At 45.3% G+C, this 17,486-nt stretch overlaps 2 protein-coding genes across 2 annotated transcripts in view; both read right to left on the reverse strand.

The window, feature by feature from the left end:
• LOC129556737 (myomegalin-like) overlaps window positions 1-17,486 on the reverse strand; it is a 631,881-nt gene that overhangs the window by 484,791 nt on the left and 129,604 nt on the right.
• LOC148778144 (NBPF family member NBPF4-like) overlaps window positions 1-17,486 on the reverse strand; it is a 62,448-nt gene that overhangs the window by 2,511 nt on the left and 42,451 nt on the right. The window contains exons 6-16 of the mRNA XM_088836015.1: window positions 14,192-14,406; window positions 12,951-13,002; window positions 11,989-12,069; window positions 11,855-11,958; window positions 10,857-10,908; window positions 9,931-10,222; window positions 9,800-9,849; window positions 8,991-9,155; window positions 8,023-8,189; window positions 4,223-4,450; window positions 2,046-2,245 (exon numbers count right to left, since the gene is read on the reverse strand). Of these exons, the coding sequence (XP_088692141.1) occupies window positions 2,046-2,245; window positions 4,223-4,450; window positions 8,023-8,189; window positions 8,991-9,155; window positions 9,800-9,849; window positions 9,931-10,222; window positions 10,857-10,908; window positions 11,855-11,958; window positions 11,989-12,069; window positions 12,951-13,002; window positions 14,192-14,406 (1,606 nt within the window). The remainder of the gene's footprint in view (window positions 1-2,045; window positions 2,246-4,222; window positions 4,451-8,022; window positions 8,190-8,990; window positions 9,156-9,799; window positions 9,850-9,930; window positions 10,223-10,856; window positions 10,909-11,854; window positions 11,959-11,988; window positions 12,070-12,950; window positions 13,003-14,191; window positions 14,407-17,486) is intronic.

Raw genomic sequence — 17,486 nt, forward strand, 5'->3', positions numbered from 1 at the left:
AGATCCAACCAGTCCATCCGAAAGGAAATCAGTCCTGAATTTTCATTGGAAGGACTGATGCTGAAGCAGAAACTCCAATACTTTGGCCACCTGATGTGAAGAACTGACTCCTCAGAAAAGACCTTGATGCTGGGAAAGATTGAGGGCAGGAGGAGAAGGGGACAAAAGAGGATGAGATGGTTGGATGGCATCACCGACTTGATGGACATGAATGAGAGCAAGCTCTGGGAGTTGCTGATGAACAGAGAAGCCCGGCGTGCTGCAGTCCATGGGGTCGCAAAGATTTGGACACAACCGAGCAACTGAACTGAACTGATAGAAGGGTATGTAAAAGGAAAAATATGGCAGGATAAGGCCTAACATTCATTATGGGGTTTTGGCATAAAGACTATATTCGATGAAAAAAAAAATTTGTTGCATCTGCTGTCCTGAGCCAGTTAGTAGGCTGTGAACATGTTTAGTGAATAGCTAACTGCAAGTTGCATTTTAACAGTAGAAAAGGAAATACTGAATTTTATTCTTGTGGCAAGGGGAGGGTCGATTTTATACTTTGGGGTCTATGTATTTTTGTTTGTTTGTTTTATTGTATCTTGTACCATGAAAATTGTGAGACACTGAATCCAGAGTGATTATCTATCACTCTAACTTAGCTATCTACGTCTCTTTTTTCTTCTCTATCCTCTTCGCCAGGCTGTACAAAATATTTCTGTTGAGAGAAGAATGCAAATTCCCTTACTTGTTGTTATTCAGCTTTTTTAGGAAGCAGCCACTCATAGGCCATGCCATATTCGTTACTTATATCCTATCAGATCCACAGTCCTTCTAATCCTTGATGCATATTAGCAGAGCTTTGAAAGATACTGATATCCAAACCTCATCTCCAGAACTTTAAAATCAGAATTTCCTTGGATTGGGATACGGCATCCATGTCACCTCAAAACTCAACCCGTGTTCATTTTACAGTAGCACCATTTAGAACTACTCACCAGGCCTGCACTATTTCACATCTCTCTCTTTATTTTCTCCTTCTAGTCCAATATGGATTTCTCTCCACTGGCCCCAAAGATCTTTTGGTCTTTCTGTTACTCTCCTATGAATAATTGGCCTTCTCAATTGGATGGTCTGAAGCAATGATTATCTTGTATTCTTGTGTATCTCCCTGGGTCTTCATAAATGTGGCCCAAAGTTAATTCAGTCCAATGCTGTCCTACATGCCCTGGCCTCAGATTTCAACTCAGTTCATTTCTCTGGGCTTTTACTAATATGGGGAAGGAATAATGTGAGTAAAACTGGAGAGGTCTGAGTGCCTGTCCATCTCATGCTCTCTGTATTTTGAAATCCTGGCTTCTGTATCTCCTTTTCCCCAATGTCCCTTTAGGGAGCCATTTACTGTCCTCCACCTAATGCCAGCTCCAGTGAGTTCCTGGAAGCCCCCTGCACATTAGCAAAGTTCTGCCTATCAGAGGCTGAGGGGAATCATGACTCAGGCCAGTCCAGACTCCCACCTATGACCCGGGTTCTTATTTTATTTTAGTAATCAAGGCTTTTTCCTTCAGTCTGGGATTTCTTATTCGGGTGGATAAGCTGAGGGGTAAGGGCTGTCCTAGGTTCATTTCTCCAGAAGCCAACTCACGTGCCAGTGATTCCTTAAGACGTGATCCTGAAAGAAAGAGGCAGTGGACTTGGAGGCAGGGGCAGGGAAAGTAAGGGAAGAAGCCAAGAATGTGTGTGACTTAAGGCCAATGTTTTCAGTGGCCTAAATGCTGCTATTCTGATGAGGAGGACCATGGATCTGGGCTTCCTGTGGCTAATAGGAAAGGTCAGAGGGCATATGAGGACGGTAGCAGTGGGAAAACATAGTGGTCAGAGCCTAACCAGGAGACTGAGACGGAGGGCACTGCAGGGTGGCCGCCCCCATGGAAAAGAGAGGAAAGACCACGCAGAGGCAGTGTCAGCTGCTGAGTGAGCACATGAGGAAGAGAAACGTTAGTGGGGGATTCAGCCACAGCAGACAAAGAGCACAAGGAAGGAGCGCACGGGGTTACCTCCGGACCCTCAGCCTGAAGGCCAGGGAATCTGCACGCTAGTCTCCACTTGCCAAACAGCAGTTTTCTTCTAATAATCTTCTGTTTCAGGACACTTAAGCCTTTAATCTTGTTACAGACTGGACGCTCATGAGTGCTTGCTGTGGAGCCCTCACCTTCCAGCTTGGGAGGGTTCTTCACTCTGATGGAAGCATCCAGCTCTGAAGATAAAACCACAGCCAACAGGATCCATTGTTATTCATGATTTACAAAGACTCACTCCTTCACCCAAGAAGGACATCAGGTACAGAAAGTGTCCAGGAACAAGAAAGGCCATCTGAAAGCCCATGGGTAGGTGAAGACAATGGAGATATTTTTCTATTTTCTTTCTTGCTGATCTTCCTTATACTTCCCAGTATTGTTAAGTGTGCCACAGGGCCATAAATGAGCAAGAAAAATAAAATGGATGACAACAAAAAATTCCTAGGTAGAAAAGACAAAGGCAAGAAACTCCTACAGGATGCAGTTTGTACTGTTGGGAGGGAAGAGATGAAGCAAAGTCAAAGCTGAAGGAAAACCTCATGAGAGAAAAGAAATGGGGAAGTCTAAATTGGAAAACTTTTAAATGTGCATCAATATGTACTTCATATATATGTAAACAGGTTACTTATGATATTTATACATACTTTAAATAAGGCATAGACGATATGATAAAAATGGAAGAAACCTCACAAGTGAGTGTGTTTGTGATGGAATAAAAGAATGAAGGATTTGAGCTACTGAATGGATCGTTCTATTGGCTTCCTGATGAGTTGAATTTGGACAAGAAAATAGAAAAAGAAGAAGAATGAGAAGAAGCTCGTTTGGTGACAGGAACTAGGAGATAAGGGGTGGGGGCCGGGGGGAGTCACAGTGTGACGGGGTGTGAACGTAAAGGGCATTAAAACTACCGTTTGCTGCAAAATCTGCTGTGAGGCCTGGATTTATGTTCAGGTCTCCATGGAAGGTGAGCAGGAAACAGAGTGACTGAGCCAGTGGAGTTCAGTCTTGGCTGAGAGTGTGGGAGGCCGAGCCCAAGAAAAGGAGAGACAAGAGGGAAGAGAAGACAATAAACACAAGACCTGGTGGCTCTTGTCCCGCTCCGCATCCCTGCCCTCCCTGAGCACTTTCCATGAGACTCTCCACGCTGCCACAGGGGCTCCTTCTCATCTCAGCGCCACCTGAGGACCTGGGTCTCTCCTCATCCTCAGACGAGGCCACGGCCTGAGGGAAGAGTGCCAGGCAGCGCCAGGCTCTAGAGGAGGATGTGGAGAGCAAAGGAGGGAAGGCTGAACACGTCCCAGGTGAAATGGATGTGAGGGTCTGAAAGCTCTTTTAAGGAAATTTGAGCAGAGGTGGACTCGGAGGAGATGAAAACTAGGAGACGGACATGGAGATGAGTGGAGAGAATGAATTAAACGAGTGTCATGAAAGAGACTGGCGGGTGTGCTTCAAGAATGAGGGCAGCGCATTCTTTTAAAACGAGGGGAAACTGAGGAAAGGAAACTGGATGTGAAAAGCAAACATGGGACTGAGTTGCAGGGCCAGTGTTGACGCTCCTATTGAATGTTGCTGATACCCGCTAACTGAGAGCACCCAACGGGAGTAAATTGCCTTGATGACAGACGGTGAAAGGAGAGGAAAATACTGGCCAAGCTACTCTCTGAGGAAGCAGGGAAGATGGGGTCCAGAGAAAGTGGAGACCGTAGAGTTTATGCTTCCACAAGGAAGCAACCATTGTGCAATCATTTGGTAAGTGTTAAAGCACCAGAAAGACACAATGCTTAGATATTATATATTCATAGTGGGGATCAAACAAATTTTAGCGAATCAGATGCCCTGGATATTGTATTGTTTAAGATTCCCACCAATATGCAAAGGAGATAGAATTTCTAAAGAGTTCACATGAGGCACGAGAGAGGCAAATACCTAGGAAGATAAATAACTCGGCTCAGGTAAACAGGCAGGAATTTGCAGAACCAGGGCCTGAGGCTGAGCTGTCCTAAGTCCCAGGCTCTTGATCACCTCACTCTGTCAGAGTGTCACAGGTTTCAACTGGGCTGACCGCGGGCGTGGGAAAGCACTCTGCCTCCTCCACCCACAGCTTTGTGATGACCAGCACATGGACCAGAGCTTTGTATTCCCCTTTTCTTTCTTACCTAGAAAGAGTGGTCCTTGGTTTCCAGAGTCAGGGTTGGAGGTAAAGCCCCAGTTGGTGGAGGAAAGACCCAGCATAGCTTTGCTGTCACCACAGTCGAAATGCTGGTCCAGCTGCCACTGCAGACAATCGGTCACGTGGGTGCTTTTCTGAAGCTGTGCCTGAGAAGTTGGCACCTCTGACCCTGGGAAACTCACAGGTCCCTGGTGACAGTCCTCCCAGGTGTCACCTGAAAGTAAAGAGGGCTCAGTGGGACTAATGGAAGCTTTTTCTTGCTAAGCCCTCCCAGAGACCCATTTCTGCTGTCCTAGCCCAAGAGTGAAACCAACCGATAACCCAGACAGCAAAGGCAGAGATCATTGTGCAGATGTCATATTTATGGCTGTGACTGGGGCGCTGAGAAGGCAGGTGCTGGGCTGCAATTTCTTGAAATGAGAGATCACCCACTTGAGTCTAGAGGGTTTGGGTGACACAGGAGGTCAAGCCTCTTATTCTGTTCTTAGCCTTAGTCTTGTAGCCTAGAGAGAAGGTTCTCGACAAGCTTCTAGGCATGGGGGAGAAAGAGTTGTTATCTACCGACAGGAATAAAAGAACAGGGAGAGGCATTTGGCCTGAAGGCTTCAGGTACCACTAGAATTTGAGCTGAGAAAATACAGTACATTCCAGACCCTTCTGAACTTCCTTGCTTGAAATTTTGTCTACCCTTCTGCTCACCCGTACATGTGAATATAGAATAAAATGTATCCCCACGTGGGGCAGAGTGGGGATGGATGGCATAGCAGCTAGTATGAGTGGAGGAGAGGGCTGAGACCCCGTTGGAAACAACTTTGTGTCTCTTTAGAGAGATAATATATGTACACTCCTTCAATACGCGTCCCTCCACTGGTGCCTGGACGGTGCTCCTAATGAAATCTGCTCATATGTCTCCTGTGAAATGAGTACATATCCTCGGAACGTGGGCTAACCAAAGACATGAAGTACCCTCCTCTGGTCCAGGCCAGGCTCATGTGAGGTCACAGCCACCAGGGCCTGCTCTCCTCTCACCTCCCTCTTGTGCAACCGCACCCTCACAAGGTTTGTTTCTTTAACTGTCTCTCATGTGTCTGTCATCTCCTTGTCTTCCAGAGAGCATCTGTGTCTGACTCTCATCAAAGATTCATCCAACCTCCTTCTAACTGCTTTCTCTGATTCAGTCCTCTCCACACTCTCAAAGGTCACCTGTCTTATCACCCCCAATCCTGTTTCATCACGTGCTCCTCAGTTTATGGAAATTCATCCTCCCTTCCCTGCTACACAAATCTGCCTCCTCACTAGCCTTTCCAGTGCTCCTGTCTCTAGTCCCTCTTTCTTCTGCAACGTCACTTCCCACAGCTCCCTCTGCAAATCCTCCTAGGACTCAGGCTGGTCCCTTTCTGACCCCAGCCCTGTACCAGGAGCCTCTGTGAGCTTCCAGGGCTTTTGCCAAAAGCACTTCTCTCAGTCTGATGTACCCTTCATATTTCCACCAAGCAAAGTTCATTAATCGTTAATCATCATATTTTAGGACACTTAATCAGATTTGATGATAATTCACATTGGGCTGAAGGGAAAATCCCTGTACAATATTTGGTGGTTGAAAGAACTCTCAAAACTATGTATCCCGTTATTCTCCAATGTTATTTTGAATCAATGGCTAGGATTGTTTTTAATTATCATTGTGTAATTTCATCATCTAATTTTATTTGTCTTTCCTTGAGAATGGGTTTTATTAAACCAATGCTTTGAATATTCTTTGCAGTGACAGAATATAAAATAACCAAACATTGTATCAAACATCAACAACACTGCCCAATATTGTTAGTGTGGGGAGAAGCCTCCAATGGAAGATCAAGTTGTAATTTAAAAATCAAGTGTTTGGTTTCTGCAGGGTTTCTCCTTGTACAGAGAGGATCGGGTAGACCTGACTACCTGTACCCACATGGCTGCATAACAGCTATCCACACTGTCCTCAGGTTATCATGAGAATCAGGACACAGGATGGACCCCTGTAGAGTTTAGATATTCTATTCATTCATCTCAATCCATCTGTGGGGATTTGGCCTTTCCTGGCCCATTGTGAACAATGGACTCCCATGACTGGGCCAAATCACACACTCAGACCATCTCAGAAACATATCTGATTCACATGGCTGAGCCTCACTCATCCTCTTCACAGGAACCCATCCCCGGCTGTCAGTGTTTCTGAGAAAGAGCTCCACAGTTTTAATGGCTTCAGCACAGCCAAATTCAAGGTCTACCTGGACCTGTCGTGATAGCAGGTGACCTGAGGGCAGGAGATGGGGAGAGGCGTGAACGCTCATCCTGGCTGATTCTCCAGAGAGAGCCCCTGGCTGGAGGAGCCGCTGGCTCTGCTCTTGGGACAGAGTGCACAGAGGCATCTGGAGCTGGCAGATCTGAGTGAGGGACCACAGGGGTGGTCCGCAGCCCTCTGGCAACTTTCTGCTGAAGATGAAGATAGTTGCAAAACATTTGGTTCAGGACAAAGAGGAAAAGGTGGGCACCGTCTTCTCTCAGTCACTGATGGTCCGACTGCTGAGAGGAGACGCCACAGCCTGAGCCAGGGAGTCAGGCCCTGGAGAGGCCAGTGTCCCACCTGCCAGTGACCAAGTGTCTGGGACAAGTGAAGGGACCCGCTGAGCCTCAGTGCCCTGGGCTCCACTGTGAGACACCACACTACCTGAGAGGGCGTCTGGAGGGCTGAAGGGCTTACAGTGCACTTGGAGCTCGCCTAGGAAACAGCACAGCACACAAACAGGTGTTCCCTTCCTGGTTTGTGAACTACTGTGATCCTCAGAAAGCCTTTGCTTCTCTGATCCTCAGGGAAGAATGGGAAATAAAGAAACTGCTACCAATGTGAAAAGTCAGCAGCTGACAGACGGACAACATTTATATGCCAAACATCGTTTTAAAAGAAGTTAGATAGAGTCTGATACATAATGGAATTTCTTCTGGTTTATCAAGATGATCTTATGAATCAAATTCCTAACAGTGAAATGCTTCTGCTAAAGAAAAACTCAAGAAAAAATAGCCCAAGAAGGATTTCATACTAGGTTTTAATCTCCACACCCTATGAACTGCTACCCAAGGGGACCTGGCTCATAAGTAGGTCCATGCCACTATCAGATACACAGGTTATCGATAGTTTCCATGAGATTATACCACTGAGATCACATAAAACATTGAAACTATAACCCACACATGGAAGACTCCTTGTTGCTGCACAAAGGATGAGACACAAGGGTGTTTCTAGACGATGGAAAAACAGAGACTGCTATTTGGCTTCATGGAAATTACAGGACATAGGCAGATTTTATGTTCAGGATCTAGTATCTAAATGCTTCAGAGGGAGGTAGGCAGCCCACCGGCAAGAGGCCGGAGCTGGGGAACAATAGAACATGCATTACAAATAAGGAGCAGACTGCAATCATGAATGCAACGCCAGAGAGCTTGCCAGAAACTACTCAAGAAACAAAATTAGCAACAAAATTTCACGAATATAAGGATTCTTCTCTTGATAAAAAGAGCTCTGTTACACAAATTCCTGCAGGTGAGACAGCGGTAGCTGAGATTCTGCCCTTATCCCTCCCCTGTCCCTCTCTGGTCTGATTTGATACCACAAGCCTGTGCTGATGAGATGAGGTCAGGTGACAGAGGGCAGTCTGGGGCAAGAAGAATGTAAAGGCTCGTGATGCCTTCTAAAAATTAAAACTGAGAACATAGTTCTAATCAACCTGAGCCTAGGTCCTGTCTGGGAGTACTCACCGTTTACATTGAGAGTCAAGAAAACTTCTCCACTCTCTGTTGGGAAGGAGGCACTTCTATAAGGATGACAGGAGCCTGCCAGATGATGGCCAGTAGAAGCAGCCAGATAACATTCATCCAGTGAGCCCGGCTGGACTTCAATCTCTTCTCCCACCAGCTGCTCCACGCTGAGATTTGTGGGGTTGGGAGGGCAGATGGTTGAACAAGAGGGATTAGTCAACCTGGAGCCATAGCTGGTTTTGATGGGAGGGGTAAGGGACAAGTTGCAAAAAACAAATGGGGAGTCCCCTTAAAGGGATGTATAAAAATACCCCACGGCAACAACCCAATCTGGGGCCTGAAGGCACTTGCAAAGGGAAAGGGAGAGCGAGTGAGGGAGAGTGAGCATCAGATGCTCTGAGCACAGAGAAGAAATGAGTTCGAGAGGAAGGAGACGGGCCCCCCCAGGACACATAGTCATGTCACACACGTCCTCAGAACATCAGGGTAATTTCAAATACAGCATACTTTTTTTTTTTTTGAAATTTACATGCTTCATCCAAATGAACACCAACTCTGGCAGCATAATGGACTCCTAGACATCTTGTGTCTGCTAGACCAAGTTTTCTAATACTGCGATAAGACATGAGTATTTTTTCCAAGTTAATTTCCTTGCCATGAAATACCTGCCAAGGTCGTAACCCAGAGTGACAGAGGCAGATAAGTACTGCATGCTGGTTTTAATAAAAAGCAGAAAACAGAGGACTAAAAGAAATCCTGTGGCTGATCAGTAGCCCTGCTTCAATTGACTGCAAGTTACTCTAACTGAGAGGGACTCATAAAGGGTGAAAACAGACAGCCTTGGTACAGGGACAATTTGTGGTTGTCTGAATGGAAGAAACAGGCATGTTCAGCACTTTCCGATTCCCCTGCATGTGAGATGACCAGAGGTCACCACTGATGTCAGACCCATGTTTCTCCATACTTACCTAGAAGAGATGATGTCTTGATCTTCCTCGTCCTCAAGATCAGCAAGATTTTCTATGGATAAATTCAGACAAGTCAAACACTTAGCAGATCTCACTGTGTAAATTAATAGTCCACGGTCCAATACTGCCACGGGGACAACAATATCGGCAGTGAGATGACAGGCTCTTTAAGAAGGATATTCCAGAAGCCTCTAGGTGGGTCTCTCCGATTCTCCTTGGTTTGCTTTCCTGAGCCATCAGGCAAGATCTCCCTGCCCTGGTAGATCCTCACCACAGTATTCTCTTCCAAGTCTGAGTAAAAAGATAAAGATTCATCTTCCCCACAGAGTCTGGGGAATAGCCCAACTGCATTCTAGCAGAATATTGTAATACTCAGGCTTTTCTCACCATATGCTGACTGCTTTATCAGAATGATGAGTGGAATGAACAAACCTCGAATCACATGAATCCTAGTTGTTCCACGGAAACTTCAGTCATTCATCGGGTGGGAAAATGCCAGGGTTCTTCTTTGCTTCATGGAAACATACAAGCAAGGTGATGGGAGGGCTATTTGCATCCTGGTGTCCAAATGATTGGTTTGCGAAGAAAGCAATTTAGACGAGACAAACACTGGGGATGACAGCAGTGACACCAGGGAAGCAACAAATAATTAAGGCTGCTAACACCCCTAGAAAGGCACAGAAATTCCAGGGACACTTTGGGTATGAAAATGGGGGCAATGTAGGCAAGAAGAGACATTTCATGGGAATCAGGAAAAAATACAGTCATCTCCGGACACCTGCACTCAAACAAGGGAGTGAGTGTGTCACAGCAGCCTTGCGTCCATGATCGAACTTGGGGCCTGGCCCACAGGCTTCACCTGAATGAAGAAGACAGCACAGCTCCCAGACTCACCTGAGGTCTGTACTTAAAACTCTACCACAGAGTCTGATTCTAATCACCGTCTACAGAGCTTCCAACAGGGAGGACAAATCTCAGCACCCCAGAAGCGAGGAGTACAGAGCGCACAGTCTACCTGGGCGTCCAGGTGGAGTTCCATCACAAGAAAATACTCACTGGTTACATCCCGGCCATGAGAGACATCCACGCCCTCAAGTGAGAAGACAGCAGCACTCCTATAAGGCCAGAAGGAGTCTGAGAGGCTAGGAAGAACCGAGTAAGTCAGAGCGTATTCATGCAGAGAGTCCCCTGGGACACCGTTCTCTCTCAGCTGTGGCAGCTGTCTGATGAACCTGGTGGAGGAGGGAGGGCAGACGATTAAGACAAGATGATGAGAAGCTGTGCAGTCCTATCTGGTTCTGATGGAATGTTTGCGTGGTGAAGCACGCCGAGGGTCCGATCCATTAGAGAGAAAACTCTGTGTGTGAGACACAGCGAGGCTGACAGGGCAGAAGAAAGGAAGAACAGAAGGTGCTCTGTGCTCCGGCCAAATGACAGGCTGATGAACAGACTGAATTCCCTCTGATGGTGCAGTCCCGCCGCACACACAGGGACACAGAACAGTGGCTTTCACACTTCCATTCACATTGCATTGACACTACTGTGACACACATGCCAGCACGCTAACACAAACAGAAAGCAGATACGCATCTCACTCTAAAACCACCCCTGCGGTAAAAATTGATGCAAAAAACCATTCTGACTTAGGTGCCCTGGGTCAACTGACTTGGGTTTTAAACTTGACAAGTAAATAAGAAATGGGAAACAATAGAAGTACCACAATGAAAGCAGAGAACGCTATCAGAAAGGATAATAGTGGTGGGCAAAACTGATAACACAGTATATTCAGCACTTCCTGTTTTTCCCTGAATCAGAGGTCTGCAGAGGTCATCACTGTGCAAAGAGCCCACAGAGATTCAGAATTACCTCTGGGCAACCACCTCTGGTCCTTTCAGGACATCGAGATCATTCCGATTTTCTGTAAATAAATTAACAGGAGAGTTATATCAGACAAATTCCCTTCACAAATGCCCAAACCTGTACCTATCTTCACATGTGGTAACAGGCTATTGAGACAGAAATAATCCAGGAGACCCTAGAAATAGCCTCAGAAGGCGGCACTGGGTTTCCATCTTGAGCTATTGGACAAATTTCCTTGATATGATATGTCATTCGCAGAGTATCCTGGTCCTGAGTCTGTGCAAATAGCTAAATGCATCCTTTTACTCACAGTTCCTGGGGAACAGCTAAGGTACATCCTCAGCCTGCTATAATACTCAGGGTTTTTCATCTGAAATGCTGTTTCCTAATGGGGTAAGTGATTATACACTAAGATTAAATGGGAGTAGAATCCACACACCATCAAGTCAAATGAAACTCAAAGATGAAAACAGTGGCCATTCATCAGGTTGGGAAGTTCCAGGGCCCTGCCTTACCTCAGAGAATCATACCAAAAGATGACGGTGTGGCTTATTTCTGGTTTCAGAAGACTTCGAACAAGTAAGTCAAAGGAAAAGAGAGAGACTATGGGTTGACAGAAGTGAACCAAAGTAGTGGCATCTCCAAAGATATAAACAAGACTGCCAAAAGCCTTGGACAGGGGTAGGAACTCAGGGACATTACCCAGAAATGAAAATTCAAGCATTTCATGGGAGATAAGAGGTCCATTCAAAGTTAGGAAGCCTGAAAGGGACCTCCTGTGCCACAACTGCTGAGGGACACGTTAGTCTGGCAGGACCGCCTTGGGGAGAGTGGTTCCCCACAGGGACAACTGTGACTGGGAACTGAGCAAAGTCCGTTCACAGAATGTTTCATTGTAAATGCAGTGAGAGTCTGGTTCAAATCAGGCTTCAGTATGGAAGCACAGGGTCTCTCAAAGGGGGCTAATTCTCCCAGAGTAGACTAACAGATATATTGAAGACTACCTGGGAGACCAGTTGGAATTTCATCCTCTTCAGCATGAGAGCAACCACAGGCTCCGTCTACGGCAGACGCCACATTCTCTTCATCAAATGCAAATTTTCCATCACTGTAAGGCTGGTTGCAGGCAGAACCTTACTGGAGAGTTGAAGGTACTGAAACACATTCATCTTGGGGTTGCTGGAACACCACCTTCTTTTCATCATCTTGCAAGTTCACGCTGTGTCAGATGGAGAAGGGATGACAGAAGATTAAGAGGATTTCACCCCAAGCCATCTGACTGGTTTTGCTGACAGGCATTGAGAGTGGTCACAGAAAGCAAAAGGGCAGGCCCCTTAAGGAGGGAAGTAACTCCTCCTGATGTGGAGTGGAGGGTGGCTGACATGGGGTGGGAGACAGACAGCAGGTTCTCTGGGCACTGGGTACACAACCAGCAGTTGAAGAAGGAGACGCAATTTTCCCTACATGCTAACGTCATGGTCCCCAGCACACACAGAGGACTGGGACAGTGGTTCAGACTTTTCTGCACACACTATGTTGACTGGATAGCCTGTGTCCAAGTGAACACAGCTTTTAAGAAGTTAAAGATTTGTTTGACTTTCGACTCTATTTCATTTAATTTTAAACTTTTGATTTGCACAAATATGACTTCAAAATCAGTTTTTCAGAGTTGGAGAAAAAAGTGTTGCTGACTAAATATTCTGCTTTCAAGAAGTATTTTTTCAATATTCTGTTGTAATATGAATACTGTTCTATTTTCTTCCCTTGAAATCCAATATTTACCAACATGCTGATGCCAAACCAGTGCAAGACCCATAGGATCTCACCCTACTTTAACCACTCAGGGGAAAACACATGAATATGGGAACGCCCAGGTTTAGTTATTTCACCTGGGTCAACTCACTGGACATTACTCAACTTGAGGGATTAGAAAATGGAAATGCACAAACTTGGGAAGCATAAATAGACAACACTGTTAAAGAGATAATTGCTGTTGAATGAAAGGATGAAAGAGTTCCATAGAGTACTTTCTCTTTTTCTCTGATCTGAGGTCTCCTGCTGTCACCACTGACATTCACAGCCCACAGATCTTCAAATTACCTGGGAAATGTGAGCTCTTGTCCACTCACTTGCTTGTGATAATTTTCATTGTCTGGTAGGAATTTCAGAGACAGAAGGTCATAATAAGCAAATCAGACCTCGCATATATGTACTCAGTAAATACATGTACAACAAGGACATTAAAATTCTCATTGGAAGAACATAATTGTTCAGCAAGGATATTCTAGGACACTTAAGTCTGATGAGAATGAGACTGGACTGCTTCCAGACCCATCGAGGAAATTTGCTGCTTGATGTGGTATCTCTCCCAACATCCTTTGTTCTGAGTCTGTATAAGCAGTAAAAATGTATTTACTAGAGATGCTAGAAAATGAGCTGTTATGTTCTAGAATTATTTCTATAGTACTGCTTAATCCCATCAGATTACGTGGTTGTTGATGGTTTAGAGGAATTTATACTTGAGACTAGAGTGATGGGTGAATTGTGAAAGGGTTAGCCGCTCAGTAGTGTCTGTCTCCTTGTGACCATATGGACTACAGCCCACCAGGCTCCTCTGTCCATGGAGTTCTCCACACAAGAATACTAGAGTGTGTGCCATTCTCTTCTCCAGAGGATCTTCATGATTCAGGGATTGAACCTGGGTCTCCTGCATTGCGGGCAGATTCTTTACCATCTGAGCCACCAGGGAAGCCCAGTGAATTGTATTAACCTTCAAATCAAAAAGAATCTTTGGTGCCATTCAAGGCTGGAGGAACTGCCAGAGCCCAGCCTTGCTTCATGGAAACATCCAAGCAAGGCAATGGTACAAGTATATCTGTCTTGGTGTTCAGATGGCATCTTAGCTAAGACCTGCCAACATCGAGAAAAGGGGGACTGGGCTGAGAGCAGTCAAACAAAACCTGGAAATCAGCTCTCCTTATAAAGAGGCGAGTCTGTCATCATTTCTGGAGAGGCCAGCAACATTTACAAAAATCAGATCATTGCAGCTAACAACACGCTGGCTCCACACTAGTTCTGACAGACACCTCCTGTGGATTTGCAGCTGAGGTGGGTGAGCGTTGTCACAAGTGATTTGGGTCGAATGCCTGACACTGGGGTCAGGGTGACAGAGACAAGCCTGGAGCAAAAAAAGAATGAAAGCTCCCTGACCCACCTGATGTCTGTGTTCCATAACAGACCCTTGTCCCTGGTTGCAACGAACATGTGTCTATGCAACCTGTCCTCAGAGATGACCTTCCTTGGTCTACAGAGCATGCGAGGACAAATAATACGGGGGTTACCTGAGATATTGGTTGGCATTTCATCTTCTTGAGCATAAGAGCAACCACAGGCTCCATCCGGACCAAGGTCTACTTCCAGTTCATTAAATTTAAGTTTGTCATTACTGTAAGGCTGGTGGCTGTCAGAACTTCCTTGGAGAACTGAAGGCATCAAAACACATTCATCCTTGCATTCTTCAGGCACGTCCTTCTTTTCAACCTCCTGCAGCTCCATGCTGTGCCAGATGGGAAAGGAATGACAGAAAATTAAGTGAAGAAGATCTGACTGCAAGCCATTCTGGCTGGTTTTGACAGGAGGCATGGGGCGTGGTCACAGAGGGTAAAAGAGCAGGCCCCTTAAAGAGAGAAGGAACTATCCTCTCTTATATGAAGTGGAGTGTGTCTGTCTGGGGATGGGAGAGGGGGAGAAGCAGGTACCCTACACACCGGCCACAAACCTCTGATGAGGAAGGAGACTCAACCATCCCAGGAGGGTCCTTTCAGGAACAGGAAGCACAAAGGAACTTCCACAAGTGCTTCCACTGGGTCCTAAGTCATGTTGAATTTAAGACAAAGTAGGCAAGTGAATAAGGGCTTCCCCAGTGGCTCAGTGGTAAAGGATCTGCCTGCCCATGCAGGAAATGCGGCTTCGTCCGTGGGCCAGGAAGAGCCCTTGGAGAAGGAAATGGCAACCCACTCCAGGATTCTTGGTGGGAAAATGCCATGGACAGAGGAGCCTGGTATACTGCAGTCCATGGGGGTCACAAAGATTCAGCGATGACTGAGCAAGTGAGCATGCACAGTGAAGTGAATACAGATATTAAAGCTTTATAAACTCTCTGAGATCCTCTACCTTCTCTTTAGTAATTGAAAGGCCTCCAAGGCCTCTTTCACTTACTATTGTCACAGACAACCAATTTTTGGAGGGACAGTTGTCCTGGGGTTTAATTTTTCTAGTTGCTTCTCTACTCATCCCTTTGCTACTTACCTTCCTTCCAAGTATCCAAAACAACTGTGTAGAAATACATATTTATCTCACTTGGACTTACTTTAGAAGAGAACAGAGGCTCTCTGTGTATAGGAAATCCTAAGGGTGTGCATTCACCTTGGGTCATACATACAAGTAGCCAGAAAGACAACAGACTCAAGTTACAGGTTCATTTCCATGAGGGTTGAGTGAAGTAAATTAATACCATGTGCAGTTGTGCTTATACTTACATCTGGCATGTCACTCTCTTGAGTTACTTAGTGTTCTTTTGTGACCCTGTCCATATTTTCCCTACACATTACCAGCTCCTGATAGACAGCCTGAAAACCACAATCACAGAAAACTAACCAATCTAATCACATGGACCACAGCCTTGTCTAACTCAATGAAACTATGAACCATGCTGTGTCGGGTCCTGGTGGAGAGTTGTGAAAAAATGTGTTCCACTGGAGAAGGGAATGGCAGACCACTTCAGTATTCTTGCCTTGAGAACCCCATGAACAATATGCAAAGGCAAAAAGAAAGGACACTGAAAGATGAACTCCCCGGGTGGGTAGGTGCCCAATATGCTCCTGGAGATCAGTGGAGAAATCACTCCAGAAAGTATGAAGAGATGAGCCAAAGCAAAAACAACACCCAGCTGTGGATGTGACTGATGCTAGAAGCAAGGTCCGATGCTGTAAAGAACAATACTGCATAGGAACCTGGAATGTTAGGTCCATGATTCAAGACACATTGGAAGTGGTCAAACAGGAGATGGCAAGAGTGAACGTCAACATTTTAGGAATCAGAGACCTAAAATGGACTGGCATGGATGAATTTAATTCAGATGATTATTATATCTACTACTGTGGGCAAGAATCCCTTAGAAGAAATGGAGTAGCCATCATAGTTAACAAAAGAGTCCGAAATGCAGTACTTGGATGCAAGCTCAAAAATGACAGAATGATCTCTGTTCATTTCCAAGGAAAATGATTCAATATCACGGTAATCCAAGTCTATGCCCCGGTCAATAATGCTCAAGAAGCTGAAGTAGAACGGTTCTATGAAGACCTACAAGACCTTCTAGAACTAAAACCCATAAAATATGTCCTTTTCATTATAGGGGACTGGAATGCAAAAGTAGGAAGTCAAGAAACACCTGGAGTAACAGGTAAATTTGACCTTGGAGTACAGGGCAAAGGCTAACAGAGTTCTGCCAAGAGAACGCACTGGTCATAGCAACACCCTCTTCCAACAACTCAAGTGAAGACTCTACACATGGACATCAGCAGATGCTCGACACCAAAATCAGATCGATGATACTCTTTGCAGCCAGAACAGGAGAAGTTCTATATAGTCAGCAAAAAGAAGACCGGCAGCTGACTGTGGCTCAGATCATGACGCCCTTATTGCCAAATTCAGACTTAAATTGAAGCAAGTAGGGAAAACCACTAGACTATTCAGGTATGACCCAAATCATATCCCTTATGATTATACAGTGGAGGTGAGAAATAGGTTTAAGGGACTAGATCTGATAGAGTGCCTGATGAACTATGGATGGAGGTTTGTGACATTGTACAGGAGACAAGGATCAATACTATCCCGAAGAAAAAGAAATGCAAAAGAAGCAAAATGGCTCTCTGAGGAGGTATTACAAATTGCTGTGAAAAGAAGAGAAGCGAAAAGCAAAGGAGAAAAGAAGAGATATACCCATTTGAATGCAGAGTTCCAAAGAATAGCAAGGAGAGATAAGAAAGCCTTCCTCAGTGATCAAAGCAAAGAAATGGAGGAAAACAATAGAATGGGAAAGACTGGAGATCTCTTCAAGAATATGAGAGATACCAAGGGAATATTTCATGCAAAGATGGGCTCGATAACGGACAGAAATGGTATGGACCTAACAGAAGCAGAAGATATTAAGAAGAGGTGGCAACAATACACAGAGAGGAACTATACAAAAACGATTTTCACGATGCAGATAACCACGACTGTGTATTCACTCACCTAGAGCCAGACATCCTGGAATGTGAAGTCAACTGGGCCTTAGGAAGCATCACTACAAACAAAACTGGTGGAGGTGATGGGATTCCTGTTGAGCTATTTCAAATCCTAAAAGATAACGCTGTGAAAGTGCTGCACTCAATATGCCAGCAAATTTGGAAAACTCAGCAGTGGCCACAGGACTGGAAAAGGTCATTTTTCATTCCAATCCCAAAGAAAGGCAATGCCAGAGAATGCTCAAACTACTGCGCAATTGCACTCATTTCACATGCTAGTAAAGAAATGCTCAAAAATCTCCTAGCCAGGCTGCAATAATATGTGAACCATGAACTTCCAGATGTGCAA

This window comes from Moschus berezovskii, chromosome 4 (genome assembly GCF_049115385.1).
Source record: "Moschus berezovskii isolate FMDL1 chromosome 4, NW_MosBer_1.0, whole genome shotgun sequence".
NCBI lineage: Eukaryota > Metazoa > Chordata > Mammalia > Artiodactyla > Moschidae > Moschus > Moschus berezovskii.